General features: G+C 43.0%; 1 protein-coding gene and 2 long non-coding RNA genes across 9 annotated transcripts in view; 2 read left to right on the top strand and 1 right to left on the bottom strand.

The window, feature by feature from the left end:
• Nucleotides 1–17,098, bottom strand: part of PRKCH (protein kinase C eta) — a 235,508-nt gene that overhangs the window by 16,622 nt on the left and 201,788 nt on the right. The window contains exons 11-12 of the mRNA XM_045451174.1: nt 13,032–13,170; nt 12,214–12,402 (exon numbers count right to left, since the gene is read on the bottom strand). Coding sequence (XP_045307130.1) covers nt 12,214–12,402; nt 13,032–13,170 — 328 coding nt within the window. The remainder of the gene's footprint in view (nt 1–12,213; nt 12,403–13,031; nt 13,171–17,098) is intronic.
• Nucleotides 1–17,098, top strand: part of LOC123583953 — a 79,979-nt gene that overhangs the window by 51,745 nt on the left and 11,136 nt on the right. For all 7 annotated transcript variants that reach the window (XR_006705072.1, XR_006705076.1, XR_006705071.1 and 4 more), the window contains 2 exons: nt 15,125–15,205; nt 15,973–16,011. This is a non-coding gene — a long non-coding RNA (uncharacterized LOC123583953). The remainder of the gene's footprint in view (nt 1–15,124; nt 15,206–15,972; nt 16,012–17,098) is intronic.
• Nucleotides 5,995–8,032, top strand: LOC123583954. Its single transcript, XR_006705078.1, has 2 exons — nt 5,995–7,660; nt 7,695–8,032. It is a non-coding gene; the product is annotated as an uncharacterized LOC123583954 (long non-coding RNA).

Below are 17,098 nucleotides of genomic sequence, written 5' to 3'. Positions count from 1 at the left end.
TGTAAAACAAATAAGTCACTGGAAGAAAAATATAACATAGGGAATATGTTTTGCAAGAAATTGTGCTTATCATGGTGACCATTTTGTAATGCATACAGTTGTTGAATTCCTGTGTTGTAGACCTGAAACTAATATACTGTATGTTAACTATACTTCAATTTAAAAAATGGTATAGTTTTTGTAAATGTTGTAGCTTAATAAGTGGTAGCCATTACTATTACTCTACATATATGTTCTTGCATTACAACAGGTATCGACTTAAGTGTTTCAAGTTCATTCTATAGAATATTTACAGCAACCCTGATTATCATTCCCTTTTTACATACTGGAAAACCGAGGAACAGTCCAATCTGTAACCTGTCCAAAGGCCACCCAGTTTGGGAGTGCTAGAGTTTCTATCTAGTACTAGAAACCTTTGCTTTCAGTCACTGTGCTAAACCACCTCTTGAGGTGACCAATCTTCTAATTTGTTTTCTGGATCAAAAACCAGTGTGGGCTGACAGGTCAGGAGGAATCATGGGATGACATTCAGGACTTCACCTGTGAAGGAGAATGCACAGCATTTTGTGTGCTTACTTATGTTATACTTCCTGTGCTGGCCCATGTGACCAGCAGGTACTAAGAGAAGGGAGAGACAACAAATAGTCTTGAAAAGAACCCAAAGAATCCTTTAGTCTGACTACCTTGCTTTACTTTGAACAACAGAGGTCTTTATATTGGAGAAAAAAGGATAGAAAGGCACTGCTGATATTTTCAAACACCAGAAGAGGTGTCAGCCATAAGAAGCAGTTCCAAGTAGGAGAAATCTGTTTAGGGAGTTGGAGTTAAGGGAGCATATATAAGCTTACAAAGACAATTAAGTTTAATACCCAATACCATTAAGCGATAGAAAGAGCTTTGCTAGGAGGAACACGACTGTCTTATTGGAAACATTCAAAGAAGAACTTCCATGAGTTGTCAAGGATTCTGGATAACCTATCTGGCATCAGGTGGGAAGGGAGATCAATGCCTTTCATGGCCTATGCTAATATCAAGAGTCTACAATCTTATCCTATCTTTGGTCTCTTCTTAGTTTTATCGTTAAAATTCTGGGAGAGAAGAGCTGACATTTTGAAGATATACCTCCCTCAGCTAGAGAAGCCACATTTTCCTTGGGTCTCAAGTGGACTTGTCCTTATAAACAATAAAATGAAACAAAGCTTGGTCAAGCTAATCTCCTTGGGCGAGACACTGAAGAGGGCACGCGAGTATATATTTGAAAATGCCAATGGATCAACATCTTACTGCTAAGTTACTTGTAACTAATCTACATCAGAATATTTCATATCTCCAGAGACACAGTATACAGTGTACTTTATTTCCTCCTCATGAAAGCCAGTATAATACCCTGTACTGTTGATCCTGCAGTGGAGTAGAAACAGTGCTAAAGTCTGTAGTGAGTTTGTCGGCTATATTTCTCATGCTGTCAGTGACTGGAATCCAGCACCTTTTTTGTGGGCAACTACTTAATTCCTTCTCAGCGCTCTTAACACTCTAATTTTCCTGTGTTTTATAATCATTACAGCTTCCCCTAAATCCCAAGTCATAAGACAATGTTGGTTTAAAAAAAGGTAAAGGTCAGAGGTGAGTCCCAGAGACAGAAAAGCCCAAGGTCAGACACTTGTGCCAACACCAATGTTGTTGGCCAAGATGGTTTTATTCCTGGCAAACCAGTCTCAAGCAGCTCTGACTGACAGGTCAGGTTTCATTGCTCTCCAGTAACTCCCAAGCGTTAAAGGAAAAGGAAGCTCTATTCACCGTAGCCACTACCACTTGTTTTCAGGTGTGATCCCCTGAAATGTAGCTATTTAAAGGAAGCAAGTACTAAACAAGGATCCTCTAGAGGACACTCCACAATGCCTTTTATTTCCTCCTGATGGAACCCAGGCCAATACTTGTCTTTACCTAGGAGAGACACTATCTTTGGTGTCTGAACCAAAAGTAACTATCAACGGCTAAAGATTATTGGTCTTTGATAGTTGGAAAGGGCACATGAAAGAAAATAAGTGTACGAGTTCTGTTCACAAGAGTTTTTCCAGCTTAAAACAAAAAGCTCTTCCGACCCACATTTCTTGGTTAGCAAACTACCACATCAAAAGGGTTTCCATGCTCATTTTATAAAACCTCTGACATCTTCATTCTCCTGGCTGAGATATGGAGACTGAAGAGGCAAGTGGTGGAGGGAACACCTGGGTGGCTCGGTTGGTGGAGAGTCTAACTCTTGATTTCAGCTCAGGTCATGATCCCAGGGTCATAGGATTGAGTCCCACATTGGGCTCTGTGCTGAGCACAGAGCCTGCTTAAGATTCTCTCTCTGCCTCTGCCCCTCTCCTCCACTCACATGTGCTCTCTCTCTCACTCTCTCTAAAACAAAATCTAAAAATAAAAATTAAAAAAATTGAAAAAATGGGACACCTGGGTGGCTCAGTAGGTTAAGTGCCCGACTTCAAGTACTGATCTCACAACTTGTGGGTTTGAGCCCCATGTTGGGCTCTATGCTGACAGCTCAGAGCCTGGAGCCTGCTTCTCTCTCTGCCCCTCCCCTGCTCATACTCTGTCTCTCTCTCTGTCTCAAAAATAAACATTAAAAAAAAATAAAAAATAAATTAAAATAAATTAAAAATTAAAAAAAATAGGCAAGTGGTATATTTTAATGGAGTGGTATTACTCCATTAAAAAAATCCTTCACACTGCCAGCTACAAATAAAACACCAGGACCTCTATTCCTAGTAAACATATAAGCTAAAATAAGGGGGAAGGAAGCTGAGTACAGTAAGTTTAGTAAAATATGATTTTTAAAATGTGAAAAAGTCTATAGGAAGATCAACGTGCTACTGTTTTTCTATCTACAGCCAACACTCGCATTGATCTATCTGTAAGAAAATGGTTCATTTCTGAAAGGTGTTCATTGCACTAGCAGTTACAGTAAGAGGTCTGTGGAGCAGCTCCATTTCCTCATATGGGAACACCAGTCCCGGTGTTAACCATCTCTCTTGCTAAAGAATCATTCAGTAAATTTCTTTTGGATTTTCCCCATCACAGTGTTTGAAACATCGGTTCTAATGATCCACAGTTAGATCCTCTACCTTAATCTGGTCCCAGTTTTTCCTCCACTTCCTCAGCCTCCTCCTGGCTGACCACCTCCCTTGAGCATCTCAACTTCTGCCAGGAGAGGAGTAGGAAACAGAGAGGGTCAAATTCAATGCTGCTCTCATCAACTGCCTGGTGACAGACGTGGGACACACTCATGGCTGAAAGAGGCTCCCAGCACTGATTGTGATTCCCCCTTTGTGCACAGAGGCAAACAGGATTCCTGCAGACAATGCAGATGATGAAATCTGATAGGTGTGATGACAGGTAAACCCACACAAGTACACACACTTTAATTTCTATAAAGCTTAAGAACAAAAGCACTCTGTAATCTCCCTCTAATGCCAAGTTTACAATGCCTCCTGAACTGACAAAGGTGACTCAGGAGAGTGCACCAAACTCCTTTCAGCACTTATTTAACCTGGCCACCTGTGTGAGCTCACAGAAAAGGGCATTGACTCCACCTGAGTCAGCACTGAGCCTCGTGATCCCTCCGAGGAGAGGAGATGATTTAGTACAAAGGAACACTCACCTCACAGAAAGGCCATCACCTTCCTAAGCTCTTCGGATTCGTGAGGACTTCTCCAAGTCTCTCTTTCTGGAGCTACACGAAGGCAAAACTCAGTGCAACCATAGAAACTCTAAGCAAACTCTGTATTTTCTTCTGTGCTATGATTATTAGCATTTGGGGATAATTTAGTGCCAGTTAAGGAAACTCAGCCAACAGAAAGCATGCATTATTCTAAAACCAAGTTAAAAAAAAAACATTTAAAAAATCATTTTTCAAGTCATAAATCTGGAATGCTTTTACACAAGTGTGTCTTCATATTTCTTTTCTGTGTTAACTTCTATGGGTATTGCCAGTTTTTATAATCTATGAGAGTTAATGGGTGGGATTGTTTTGCTTTTGGGGTTTGGACATATGAGCATTTCACATACACATTTAAAGGGACGATGAGAAATGAGAGACAAAAAAGCAAACAAGAAAGAATGGTCTTCCCGTTGCAGTTTTTTTGAGTGCATGCAATGGGTATTTTTAGTTTTAAGGATCATGGTTAATGATTTGGGAGTTTTTCCCAAGTAGAAGTCCTGGGCTCAACTGTGTATGTTCCAGTTCCCCTCTTCCCGATGGTTCTGTGCTCCAAGGGTGTCCTTGCAAACAAGTCCTTTGCCTCCATCCACGTCTATATGAAATGTTTGAACATCCTCACACAAGGAACTTAAAAGTCCACAATCTTGGGGGTGGGGGTAAAGGTGATGATAGGAAGGGCGAGGGTAGGAAAGTAACACTGGGAGTTCTGTTGGCTGGGGCCCAGCCTGTTCAACCACTCACTTTCTGTGGAACATGGGACAAGAATACCCCCTCACCCTTGATTCAGGGGACTCACTGACATTATTACACCATATGAAGCCACAAGATCCTTAACACCTAAATCTATGGTATGCTATATAAGTGGGTATCCAAACGGTGTCCAGAGCTGATAATAATGCCTTCCATTCTTAAAAAGTTTATCTTTGAGATAGAGATAGAGAGCAGGGGAGGGGCAGAGAGAGAGAGAGAGAGAGAGAGAAAGGGAGAGAGAAGAGAGAGAGAGAGAGAGAGAAAGGGAGAGAGAGTATCCCAAGCAGTCTCCATGCTGTCAGAGCATATGTGGGGCTCAAACTCACCAACTGTGAGATCATGACCTGAGCTGAAATCAAGAGTCAGACGATTAACCAACTGAGCTACCCAGGTACCCCTAAATACCTTCCATTTTAAAAGGTAAAAAGAAATTCAAACAGTATTTCCTTTTGAAGGAAAAAAAAAGGCAAGCAAAATATCCAGCAGACACCAATTCCAGGAACAGTGCTGACCTTATGTTCTAAAGAAAAAAGCATCAGGAAATCTCAGGAAGCCAAATAGGGATGGCCCACCAACTGAGAGTGGTGGGGGGAGCGGACGTGAAGGGCTGGCTTGAGATCTTGGCCCTTCCTGCCTTGGTGGGAAAGGGAGGACCCAGCCCACAAGAAAGGATCCCACAGGGCAGGAGGGGAGCAGCTCGGGGCAGAGCTCACCAGTGAGGGCTCTCTTATTCCCTGTTCTTTGTAAAAAAAAAAAAAAAAAAAAAAAAAAAGAAATCATTCTTTGGGGTACACTTAGCTTATCAACTTGGGGCTGAGGTATACTTCTTGGGAAGGTACAGAGACTGTTCGTGGATGTTGAAGAATGAGAATGCTAAAATCTGATTAATTTTGTAACATAAAAATGACCAGGATGATATAGACTCCCAGTCCAGGACCTTGAGACTCTTACTGGCAATCAAAAGGATTCATTAACAGATCCACTGTTAATGAAATGTTTCATGATAAATTCAAAACTAAACTGAAAAAAAGAAAAAAAAAAAAGATGTAGCTGGATTGGCCAGATAGCTGCTATGTGGCTCACATTATTTCTTCTGTTTGTATATTTGTATTGTGAAACGATTTTGATGCATTAATGAAGGCCAAGTTCATTTTACACCGTCTGTAATGTGTGTGTGTGTACCTACATATACATATAAAATCAATGTTATACAAGTTCTAAGTATGTATGTATACATATGTGCCTGTGTATGTGCACATACACACAACACATAACATTGAAAAAATTGTACTATTATGGGAGTTTTCCTTTTTAAAAAAATTTTTTTAAGGTTTATTCATTTTTCAGACACAGAGAGAGACTGAGTGTGAGGTGGAGACGGGCAGAGAGAGAGGGAGACACAGAATCTGAAGCAGGTTCCGGGCTCTGAGGTGTCAGCACAGAGCCCGATGTGGGGCTTGAACTCAAGGACCATAAGATCATGACCTGAGCCGAAGTAGGACACTTAACCGACTGAGCCCCCCAGGCGCCCCCGGAAATTTTCAAACATACACAAATATGTAACCATCATGCAGCCTTGACACTTAACTATACACGCCCAATCTTGTTTCATCTGTTCCACTCTGCTACCCCTGGATTACTGCGAAAAAACAATCCTAGATATTTCACTTGCAAATGTTTCTGTCCGGTCTACAGTATCTCTTTATAACTATTCAGGATGATCTCTTAAACATGAAAAAAAACAATTTTGTGACTCATACTTGCTTGAAATCCTTCAACGACTTATCTTGGCCATCCTTCACATGGCCTCCAGTGTCCTTCACACACAGCATCATCTCCTACAACCCCAATAGCCCTACCCCTTTGCTCACTACAGTCCGGCCCCACTGCCAGACAGGTACTCAAATGGATTCTATCTCAAGATCTTTGTGTACTTCTTGAACCTGACTAGCTTCTCTTCAGCCTTTGGTTTCAGCTTAAATGTCATTTCCTCAGGATGGCCGCCCTCGATGACCTAGATTGGGTTACATCAACCTGCTGTATCTTCTCAAAGCACCTTAGACTTTAAAAAAAAATCAAATTGTTAAGTATACCGTTATTTGTATAATTTCTTTTGCGAACATCTTTTTTCCTTCCTATTCCTGCTGGACTTAAATTCCTTGAGGGCAAGGACGATGTCTGTCATGGTCCTCCCTGCACCTCCAGCCCCTTGTGTAGTACCTGAACACAGCAGAACCATGGCTGCTATGCATATATGCATGGATACATGCCTGTTAAAAGAATAAGTGAATCAGTATCTGTGTGGCTATTTACATCCCCCATAGGTGTCTTTGGTTTGGACAGAAACTCCTGGAAAAACACAATACAGTTCTCTCTGGAATAAAAATTCAACCCAGCCTCATGTACAACTTAGCACTTAATGACCTTGGTGATGTTGGTGGATCTTGATCAAGGAGAGAGGGTGATGATAACGACACCTCTCAGTATGCTATGAAATTACTACTCATAACTCGGCAATACTGAGAACTTAACTCCCATATCGTGCGTGCCACTTCGAAAGTGCTTTCATGTGTACTCCCTCATTTGAAGTGGGTACCAGTGGTGTCATCATCCCTGCTTTGCAGAGGGAGACTGAAGAGCCGTGGCAGAAGGGGAATGAGGCTGCATGCCTCTCAGACTAGTGCGTGTTTCTTCCACTCTATCGTGTGAAGTCGGTTCACCTCTCTGGGTCTCGGCTTCATCTGCCAATGAGGGATTTAGACAAACTGCTTTTTAAAGATTTTTTCATCTCAGCAATTCTGTGTGTATGTTTCTAATAGTCACCATGCTCTAAAAATTAAGGGTAATGACAAGTGATTGCAGTCCAAAACTTAGCTTGGAGGACCTCCTGACAGTTTTTAGGACCACGCAAGACACCAGCCAATGGAGTCAACGTTCAACATTAGGAACTCTTGATGTCACCAAGTTCCCAGAATTATAGGCGGTCACAAAATCCTGGAAAAGGGCTTGAAGTCAATATTTTTAAAGACAGCAATGTGCCTTATCTAGAACTGGAATTGCACAACGGAATAAAGGCTTGTTCAGAGTCCTTAAAAATGTCTCAGCTTATCACACTTCTAACATAGATGGACTCCCCAAGCCCTCCGTTATCTGGCAGAGGACCATTTGTTCCCACTGAGCCAGTCAAAAGTTACTCAAAAGTTACTCATTTGTTCCTACTCAGCCACTCAAAAGTTACTGCAGACAACAGTTTGTGAATACATCACATCGTAAAACCATTGGCCTATTCGCCACAAGTAAAACTAGTAGATTTGGATGTTTATACAACCTGAAGTCATCCCTTCCTAACCTCCTCACTGAATCCTCTTCCACTGTCACCCCTGGAACCCTGGTGGGCCCTAAGCCCCATCCTCCAACCTCCTTTTATTCTTCAGCCTGTACCCTAGTCATGTTTGTGCCCGTGTTCTTACTGGTCTGGGTTTTTCTTTTATTTTTTAAAAAACCTGTGGTATAATACACAGAACATGATATTTACCTTCTGAACCACTTTTAAGTGTGTAGCACATTAGCACAGTCACACTGTCGGGCATCTATCACTACCCATCCATCTCCAGAACTTTTTCCATCCTCCAAAACTGAAACTCCATACCCCTTACGCACTACCTCCCCACGCCCCGCCTCCTAGTCCCTGGCAAGCACCATTTTGCCTTTTGTCTCTATAGATTTGACATTCTAGGTCATTCTAGGTCCCTCATATAAGAGGAATCATACATCTGTCCTTTGTGTTTAGCTTATTTCATTAAGCATGCCTTCAAAGTCCATCCATGCTGTAACATGTATCAAAATTTCCTTCCTTTTTAAAGCTGAATAATAATCCATTGTATGCTTATTACCACATTGTTTATCCATTCATCTGTCAATGAACATTTGGATTGTTTCCACCTTTTTGACATTGTGAATACTGCTGCCATAAACATTGGTGTACAAATATCTGTTCAAGTTCCTCTTTCATTTCTTTTGGCGATACATCCAGAAATGGAATTGCTGGACCATGTGGTAACTTTAGGTTTAATTTTTTGAGAAACTGCCTGCCATATTGTTTTCCACAGTGGCTGCACCATTTTATATTCCCGCGAATAATGCACAAGGGTTCTAATTTGTTTCAAGAAACGTGCTTAATGGCCGTTGGTGAGTCACAATTTCTCTGGGCCTCAGTTTCCTTATCTATAAAATGGGGGGATCAGAATAGACAACAGACAATCTCTAAGGTTTCTCCTAGCAGTAAAAAAACTGTATTGGCCTAATTAAATCAAGTTGCAATTAAAGCCAGAAAGTAGTCTGAATGGTTTATAAGCATGACTTGATACCTTAAGCTCTTTTCCTAACACAAGACACAAAGTAATCATTTTTCAAAGGACAGAGTCGAACAACGATTTCATGCATCCGGCTTTCATTAATGACATTAGTGGCCACCTCCTGAGCATCTAATCTATGCCGAACACTGTTCCCAGTATCCCCTGCACACTATCTCATACCCTAGTTGTACAGATGAGGAAACTGAGGCATGGCAAAATTAAGCTATTTGCCAAAGATAACACAGCTAGCGAGTGAAAGAGCCACGATTTGTCCTCGGACAGCTCTGCTATGGAGGCAAGTTCTTCACCACCACACCCAGACGAAGCCTTTCCTTCTTGGTGAACGAAGACTTACCTCAAGTCTTGAGTGCTCTTAACTGTTTTCTTGCTTTTCCTTGATCACACTTCCATTTAAATGTCTCAGCCCTCTGCAGAGAAGAGCTGCATTTCCTCAGCTATGGCATTTAAGCTTTTTATTTTTAGGCATAGAGGCTGAAATGTACAAAAGTGTCCCAGAAATCCTCTGGGTAAATGTATTTTAGTAATTTTATCGGATACCTTTTTCAAGTGTTTTCCAGAAAATCACTTTTAAGGAATGCTCCTTGAAGAAAGAAGAAATCGAATGCTGAAGGTGTTCTGGACAATAATCTTATGACGTGGGTTTTATTACCTTGAGTTTGTAAGCAAGGACACCAGGATTCAGAGAGGTGTAGTAACTACCAAGGTCACTGAGCCAAAATATAATAGAGCTAGGAGGTAAGCCTGTCACCAAGGAAAGCCCATGCTCCTTCCTCTAGGGAGACACCCCACAGAGAACACAGAATGACACTTAGGAAAACCAGTGCAAGGTCAATGACACATCACGACCTCAGGTTCTGTCTCTACCCAGCTGAGCAACTGGTATCTGAAAGAAAACTAAAAGGAAGTGAAGAGGTTCACAATTTCCCAAAAAGCGAAACTGCAAGGGGAGGGAACAAGTCAGTCTCCAGTGAAGATTAGGTTCACTTTAGGCACCAGAGGTTCAGTTTTCTCTTAGAACAAAGACTGTGGAGGGAGAATGTTTCTGGATAACCTATAGTCACATTACCAAAAAATATTTTTACACACATCAAAGATATCTTTTAAAGTAATTGGATTTACCTGCTTAAGAAGAAGCTTAATAGTTCCATATGGATCTTAATCTTGACTTAGTACCGATTCTAGGTTTCGCAGGGATTGAATGAGGGAGCTAAGATCTAGGTCCCAGATTTAGTTGGGAAGAATTCTCTCAAGAGGATTCTGAAATACTGGAATACAGTTAAGGACTACTGCAGTTTTGAAGAAAAAAAAATCAAAAGAAGCAGATGTGAGTGATGTCCAACTCAAATGATGAGGCCTCAAGATTTCCCCTGGATCCAGACAAAAGAGAGGAGATATTTATCGGAGAAACGCTGAACTGGATTGTTAACCCTATAGAGAGAACATGAAAGTTTCCTAAGGCACAGCCTGACTTATTTCCTACACTTCATGGTAGCAAGCAAAATGACATTCATACACCATGTGAACAAGACACATTTCTTTATACTTTGAACTAATACTTTCATTTGAACCATAAACTCTGGGGTTTTCTTTTACATTTTAAAAACGCTGAATCAGGGGCGCCTGGGTGGCTCAGTCGGTTGAGTGTCTGACTCTTGATTTCACCTCAGGTCATGACTTATGGTTCATGAGATAGAGCCCTGTGTCAGGCTCTGTGCTGACAGTGGGTGGAGCCTGCTTGGGATTCTCTCTCTCCATCCCTCCCCTGCTCATGTTCTCTCTCTCTCAAAATAAATAAAACTTAAAAAATAATGCTAAATCAGCTACAGAAATTTAACTAAATATGTGCACTATGAAAAACCATTAATATAATGATGGTGGTTGTAGGCCACAGGGGTTTAGCATGCCTTAAGAGCCAGATTATGGACCATGGTCCCGGGAAAGTAATAATGCAAAGCAAGCCTGATTCTGTAGCATGATTAGGTTGTGTTAAAGTAGCTTAGGTCATCAGAGTTAGCCGGAGCCAACCTCAGCAAGTGCTGTTCCCTTCCAGAAGTTAAACTTTAGGGCATGAATCCACAAGGAAAAGCCCTCCTTTGTATTTTATTCATAAAATTATAAAAGCCACATTCTTGGTTTCCTCAGTCTAAAACTTCTACTAACTCTACGACTCAGTTGTTCTTACGGACATATGCCATTGTTAGGAGATATTTGGCAGAATCCAAAGTGACTTCACTTTTATTTCTATAGGAGATTAGTGTTTCCTCAATATCAGGGGGGTACTGGCACCTAACCTTGGGAATCAAGTTACCAATTACAATTCACTTTGACGATATTTGCCTGAAGAGGATTTCTGTGATTATTTCACTTTTAGTGATACGGAGAATTCTCAGGGACAATCGTGCCTTCAGCCAGTACACACTGACCTGCACACAAAATGTTTTTGAAAAGGCACTGATCAGATGACTGAGGATTTCTAAAGGGAGACAAGTCTCTCAACATGATAGCCAATATTCCCCAAATTTAGTTATTTGCCTCAAATCACTGAAAAGGACATAACTTAAGGAAAGTAATTCTTATCCCATAGAACTTATCCAACAGAGAGAATGGATTGTTCTGATTTTTCCCTACTGGAAGAACTGAGCTTTTATTCACCTTTATTCCCCTATGCATACAGCAGGTGATAATACATGATTTGTAAATTCAACTAATGTGGTTATAGGAATGATCCAGATTACGTGTGCTTTTTTATTTTCAACATAAAAGCACCAAATCCAAGTTTCTTCCTCACTTCAAAATAAGGCTTCCAACATGGTACCTTAAATGCACACAAAAAAGACTTTCCATGATACATTAACTGCACTGCACCTGAATCTGGGCCTGGCACCTCCCTTATTATTCATAAGAATGATATGAATGCAAAAGGAATCTGCAGAAGTTCGGAAAACCTCTCCCGGCTTCACCCAGCACGAAGGGAAAGGCCCCTTCATCCTGCTTCTTGGACACTGCAGACAGAAACAGTCAGTATGTAAACAAACCGGGGATAGCGTTCACGTGACCCAACACCCTGGCGTGTCCTGACCGTATAAAGGAAGTGCATCATTTCACCTACACTAAAGTCACAGGTGCTAGAAATACTTGATAGGTGGCAAACAATGGTACCAACCGCTTGCATCTGGCCCAGAAAGAACTATTGCATAACAGAGGAAAACATTCCGAGAGAGCTCATTCTTTGATTCTGCAATTTAAAACATATATTGCAGTTAGCACTGGGAGCTTACTATGGGAAGGTACTGAAAAAAACACAAGCAGCACACACGGCCAGCTGGTATGCAGCCGGCCAAACCTGGCTAGGTAAGCCAGACTTACAGATTTCAGGATCCCTGTGGCATCTTCATGGAGCCACGTTGGGTAAACCACTTCATCGTTCAGTATGGCTTCAAAGAGGTCATCTTCGTTCTCTGCCTCAAAGGGGGCGTGACCACACAGCATCTCGTAGAGCAACACGCCCATTGCCCACCAATCTACTGCAGGTCCGTAGAGCATTTCCTGGAGGATCTGTGTGAAGAAGGCAATGTGAGAAGTGCTTTGCACATCTGATTAACAAATGTGTCCTTAAAGACTAGGGAAAATGTTGGATTAGGAAAAATCAAAGTAAAAAAAAAAAATGCACATTTCATGCTATCTCTAGAGGCTGGTCCGTTTTCTCTGTGGTTCAACTCAGAGGACTTCTCATCCAGGTGATCAAACATTTACGGCCTGTTTCAGCCCAGGTAATGGTACGTGTGCAGATCCAAAACAGAAAGCGTGTTGGCACTGCATCCCTATAGAGGGAGGAAGATACTGGGCTCACTCACTTGCATGGGAAAGACTGAGGAACTTTATTTACTGCTGCTAAATGGGGCTGGGATCAAAGCACCGAGTAGAGACAAAGAGGAAAATAACTAGCTGTGAGCAGAGCACACTTTGTCCTCATTCAGGGCTAATGCCTAAAGCAACTACAAGGTTTACAACAACATTTTTAATTCAAATTGTTATTTATAGGAACCGAGGGCATTTTCTGCCATCATTCACCCAATGAGGCATAAGGGAGTGCGGAGGCATCAGCTTGCAATGCGCCCCCAGAGCCACAGCACGTAAGAGCAGCCCGTGGCATCTCTGCTCAGGATTTCCAAAGCCGTACTCACCTCTGGAGCAATATAATCGGGTGTGCCACAGAAGGTTGCTGTGGTGACTCCATTACAAATGCCCTCCTTGCACATCCCGAAGTCCGCCAGTTTACAGTGACCCTCGTGGTCCAACAGGACGTTGTCCAGTTTGAGATCTCTGAAAGAAACAAAGAGCAGCGTGCTCTAGGGCAGCCGGGCCCCAAACCTGGACGGGCTGGCTCATGGGGTGGGCGATCAGACCATACCAAGCAGGCTTTCTGCATACATTTCAAAGGGAACCAACGTCTTTGGGTTATCTTAGAAAAAACTTGAGACCAACTCTGAAAATTTGCCTCAGGGCTCCTAGACGATGGTCCCATATGAATAGGCTACCCACATATGAAAACCTAGGTGTGATGGTGTCCCCTCACTGGGGCATCTTCACAGCGGGCACAGGACTGTCATTCTGGAGCTTCACACTCACAGTGGGCTGTGTCAGGGCGCTCATGGCTCTATGTACCTATCTCTGCTCTGGGAATCAAGTTGTATTGGCCTGTGTGGCCCGAGGGACAGACTGGTCTCTGTCCAGCCCAGGATCACCTTTCGGCTCAGAGGAGATCAGTGATGACAGAACTGGCGTGACCAGTTTCCAGGCTGTGCCCTGGGAGCTGATACTGTGACCACATAGGTCTTACACAGAGAGGTCACTGGAGATACCCAGGAATGAAAACAAAGTCCTGTTTTCTAGGAATCCCCGATAAATGAGGTTAAAGCAGCAGAGTTTTCCTGGCACAGATCAGTGGGAACGCAGACCAGACCTTCTCTCTGCTTACCTGCTCCTGGCAGCAATCTCCCTGGGCATAAGCTGTGTAAGCACTCAGCTGCCCACTTCAGGAAAGGAAGCCTTTTCTGCCTCTAAACCGAATCTGGCCTTCTCCATGCAAAACCCTACTTTCCAACAAGCAACTGTTTTCAGTAGGCTGTGATCAGTGGAGATGGTTTCCTTCCCCATAGTCACCACACAATCTGAGCAAGAAGTATTTTTTTTTTTTTTAACGTTTTTATTTTTTTATTTTTGGGACAGAGAGAGACAGAGCATGAACGGGGGAGGGGCAGAGAGAGAGGGAGACACAGAATCGGAAACAGGCTCCAGGCTCTGAGCCATCAGCCCAGAGCCCGACGCGGGGCTCGAACTCACTGACCGCGAGATCGTGACCTGGCTGAAGTCGGACGCTTAACCGACTGCGCCACCCAGGCGCCCCAAGAAGTATTTTTTTAATGTTTGTTTATTTTTGAGCAAGAGACAGAGACAGAGTGCGAGTCAGGGAGGGGCAGAGAGAGAGGGAGACACAGAATCCAAAGGAGGCTCCAGGCTCTGAGCTGTCAGCACAGAGCCTGATGTGGGTTTCAAATCCACGACCATGAGATCATGACCTGAGCAGAAGTGGGACGCTTAACCGACTGAGCCACTTGGGCACCTCAAGCAAGACATATCTGAAGGTGGAATCACGAGGTGCAGGGTGGCAGGTGGGATGACTGTGGTCCTGTACATGGGAGGAAGGTCACGGCCAAGAGTATGGTCTCTCTCAGCTGTTCTTCCAGGAGTGGTTTCAGACTCTAGGCCCTATCAGTGCCTGGTCGTGTGGCTCCTCTCAGCCAGATGGCACACATTAGAAGTGGCCAAGGTTAGGGGCTCGTGGGTGGCTCAGTTAAGTGTCCGACTTTGGCTCAGGTCATCCTCTCACATGTTGTGGGTTCGAACCCCGCATCAGTCTCTGTGCTGACAGCTCGGAGCCTGGAGCCTGCTTCGGATTCTGTGTCTCCTTCTCTCTCTGCCCCTCCCCCGCTCACACTCTCTCTCAAAAATAAATAATAAAAACATTTTTAAAAATTAAAAAAAAAAAAAAAAAGAAGTGGCCAAGGTTAGCGATCACAGTTGGCCGCCCCAGGGGAGAGCAAGCCCGTGGGGGATCAGAGCCTGGGGGCCCAGGTTCTAGCCCAGTCGTCCAGGCCCCTGTGGACCTGTGCCTAGAGCATGCTCTCTCACTGCCAAACAAGGTTACTGGGTTTCTGAATTCTCCTAAAGCTGTTAGGCCTGCTAAGGACTCATAAAGGATTTTGTGTGGTAACAGAAACAAGTGCTAACAGAAACCCACAACGGTCTGGAGAAGCGACCTTTGATTGCTCAAGAGAGCTTGTGACTAACATCCCAGGTAAGAGGTCTAATTGCTTATTACTCAGTCGCTGTCATGGGCAGCAGGAATCGTTCAGGGAGAGACAAGTGCTTGCAATCAGTTCTGTAAGCTGCCCATCACAATGCCCTCTGGAGAAGTCAAGAACGCAGCCTCACTGCTCAGAAGACAGAACTGACAGCACAGTGCATCCCTGCCACAGAATGCCTGAGGCCACAGAGGCAGGTTATACTTCAATCCTGACTTTTCAGTCTAATTCTAGGCCTTCTTTAGACCTGTACAAGCCCTGAGAGAAACGCCATTGCTTGTTTTACACCAGGTGCTACTTAATAGACAAAACTCCCAAACCGGGATTCCAAGGGCGTTCAATTAAGAGCATAATATAATCCCAGGCTATTAGTTCTGCCCTCAGCCTAAATATCTCACACCTTCTCTGTAAGTTCTGTCCTGATATCCCCAGAGAGTCAACTCTGCCCCCAGAGTACCCAGTTAGTTCCTGCTCCTATAACGGCATGCCCTGCACTGTATTCCAGAAGGCTCTGTCTGTGTACCTATCTCCCCCTTAGCTGGGGCTAAGCCTTACTCCTCCCTAGCTCCAGCTTGGTCATGGAAGAAGACGCTGACCAAAGACATAAACAGAAGCATGTCAGACAGACAGCAGTGAGCTTCCCTGGCCAGCTCAGTGCCTGTCTTATTTTCAGGGGAAGAAAGGAAGCTTCATAAACCTCACTGGGATCCTTGTTCCAAGGTAATTAAACTTATAAAAAGCGATGTGCTTTATCCCTTAGAGACAGAGTCCAGAGGGAGGAGAAGAAGAATCCTGAAATGTAAGTTCAAATTCTTTGCTTTGGTGAAGCTGGAGAAGGGAAACTACTTTAGGAAAGACGATTATAAAGCAGAGAGGACCCAGTCATAATACTTTTCCATGGCTTGCAGCCAAATGACAGAGTAAAACATTGACAGGGTTAGTCAAACAGATTCAAAGGTTACAGAGCCATTCATGGACACGGTCAGCTTCCATTTTAAGGGTAATCATGATCTTCACTTTAAAAAAAAAAGAAAAAATGGGGCACCTGGGTGGCGCACTTGGTTAAGCATCCGACTCTTGATTTCAGCTCAAGTCATGATCTCACTGTTCATGAGTTTGAGCCCCACATCGGCTTCAGTACTGACAGTGCGGAGCCTGCTTAGGATTCTCTGTCTCCCTCTCTCTGTCCCTCTCTTACTCGTGCTATCTCTCCCTCAAAATAAAATAACACTTAAAAAAAAAAAGATGGTAAAGAAAAAAAAAAGCAAAAGCAAAAGAAGTCATTGTATGACTTCTGACTTTGAAATATGCAAAGGTCAGTTTTTGGCTTTGAAGTTCCTTAGCCTCCAATGCCAACATGTAACTCAACAGCCAAACTTAACAAGGCTACACAATGAAGACTACAAGTTCATACAGGGCAGAGGCTCAGATCCCAAAGTGCCAAATACGCAATTACCGGCTCATCCTTCATTAGGTCACTGAGCACCGGTATTTAATAGCTGTAACTTTTGTCACACAAGCATAGAAGGGTAGAAAGAGTTATTTTATGCATTGTTGTTGCTGCATAATCAGGGTTACTTTAAAATGCCCACAGTGGTTTCAGAGAAGCATCCCAAGTGGTTGAGGACAAAGGAAATTCAGAATTTGTATTTATTTTGTTTCTACCATGAGCTATTCTGAGAGTCATAAAACAGAATGACATGAGTCTTTCTGCTTAGATCACCGGAATCAGTGACTCTTCCAAAAGAAATAAAGGAAGGTGAGTTGTGAGCTGGCTCCTTGAACAAGAATGACTCTAAGAGGCTATTCAGTAACTATTTTTAATCTATTAAAAAATTTTTTTTATCATGGAAAATTTCAAATCTATACAAAAGTACAGAGACTAA

The sequence above is a fragment of the Leopardus geoffroyi genome, chromosome B3 (assembly GCF_018350155.1).
Source record: "Leopardus geoffroyi isolate Oge1 chromosome B3, O.geoffroyi_Oge1_pat1.0, whole genome shotgun sequence".
NCBI lineage: Eukaryota > Metazoa > Chordata > Mammalia > Carnivora > Felidae > Leopardus > Leopardus geoffroyi.
This window is presented reverse-complemented; position numbering and strand designations above follow the sequence as displayed.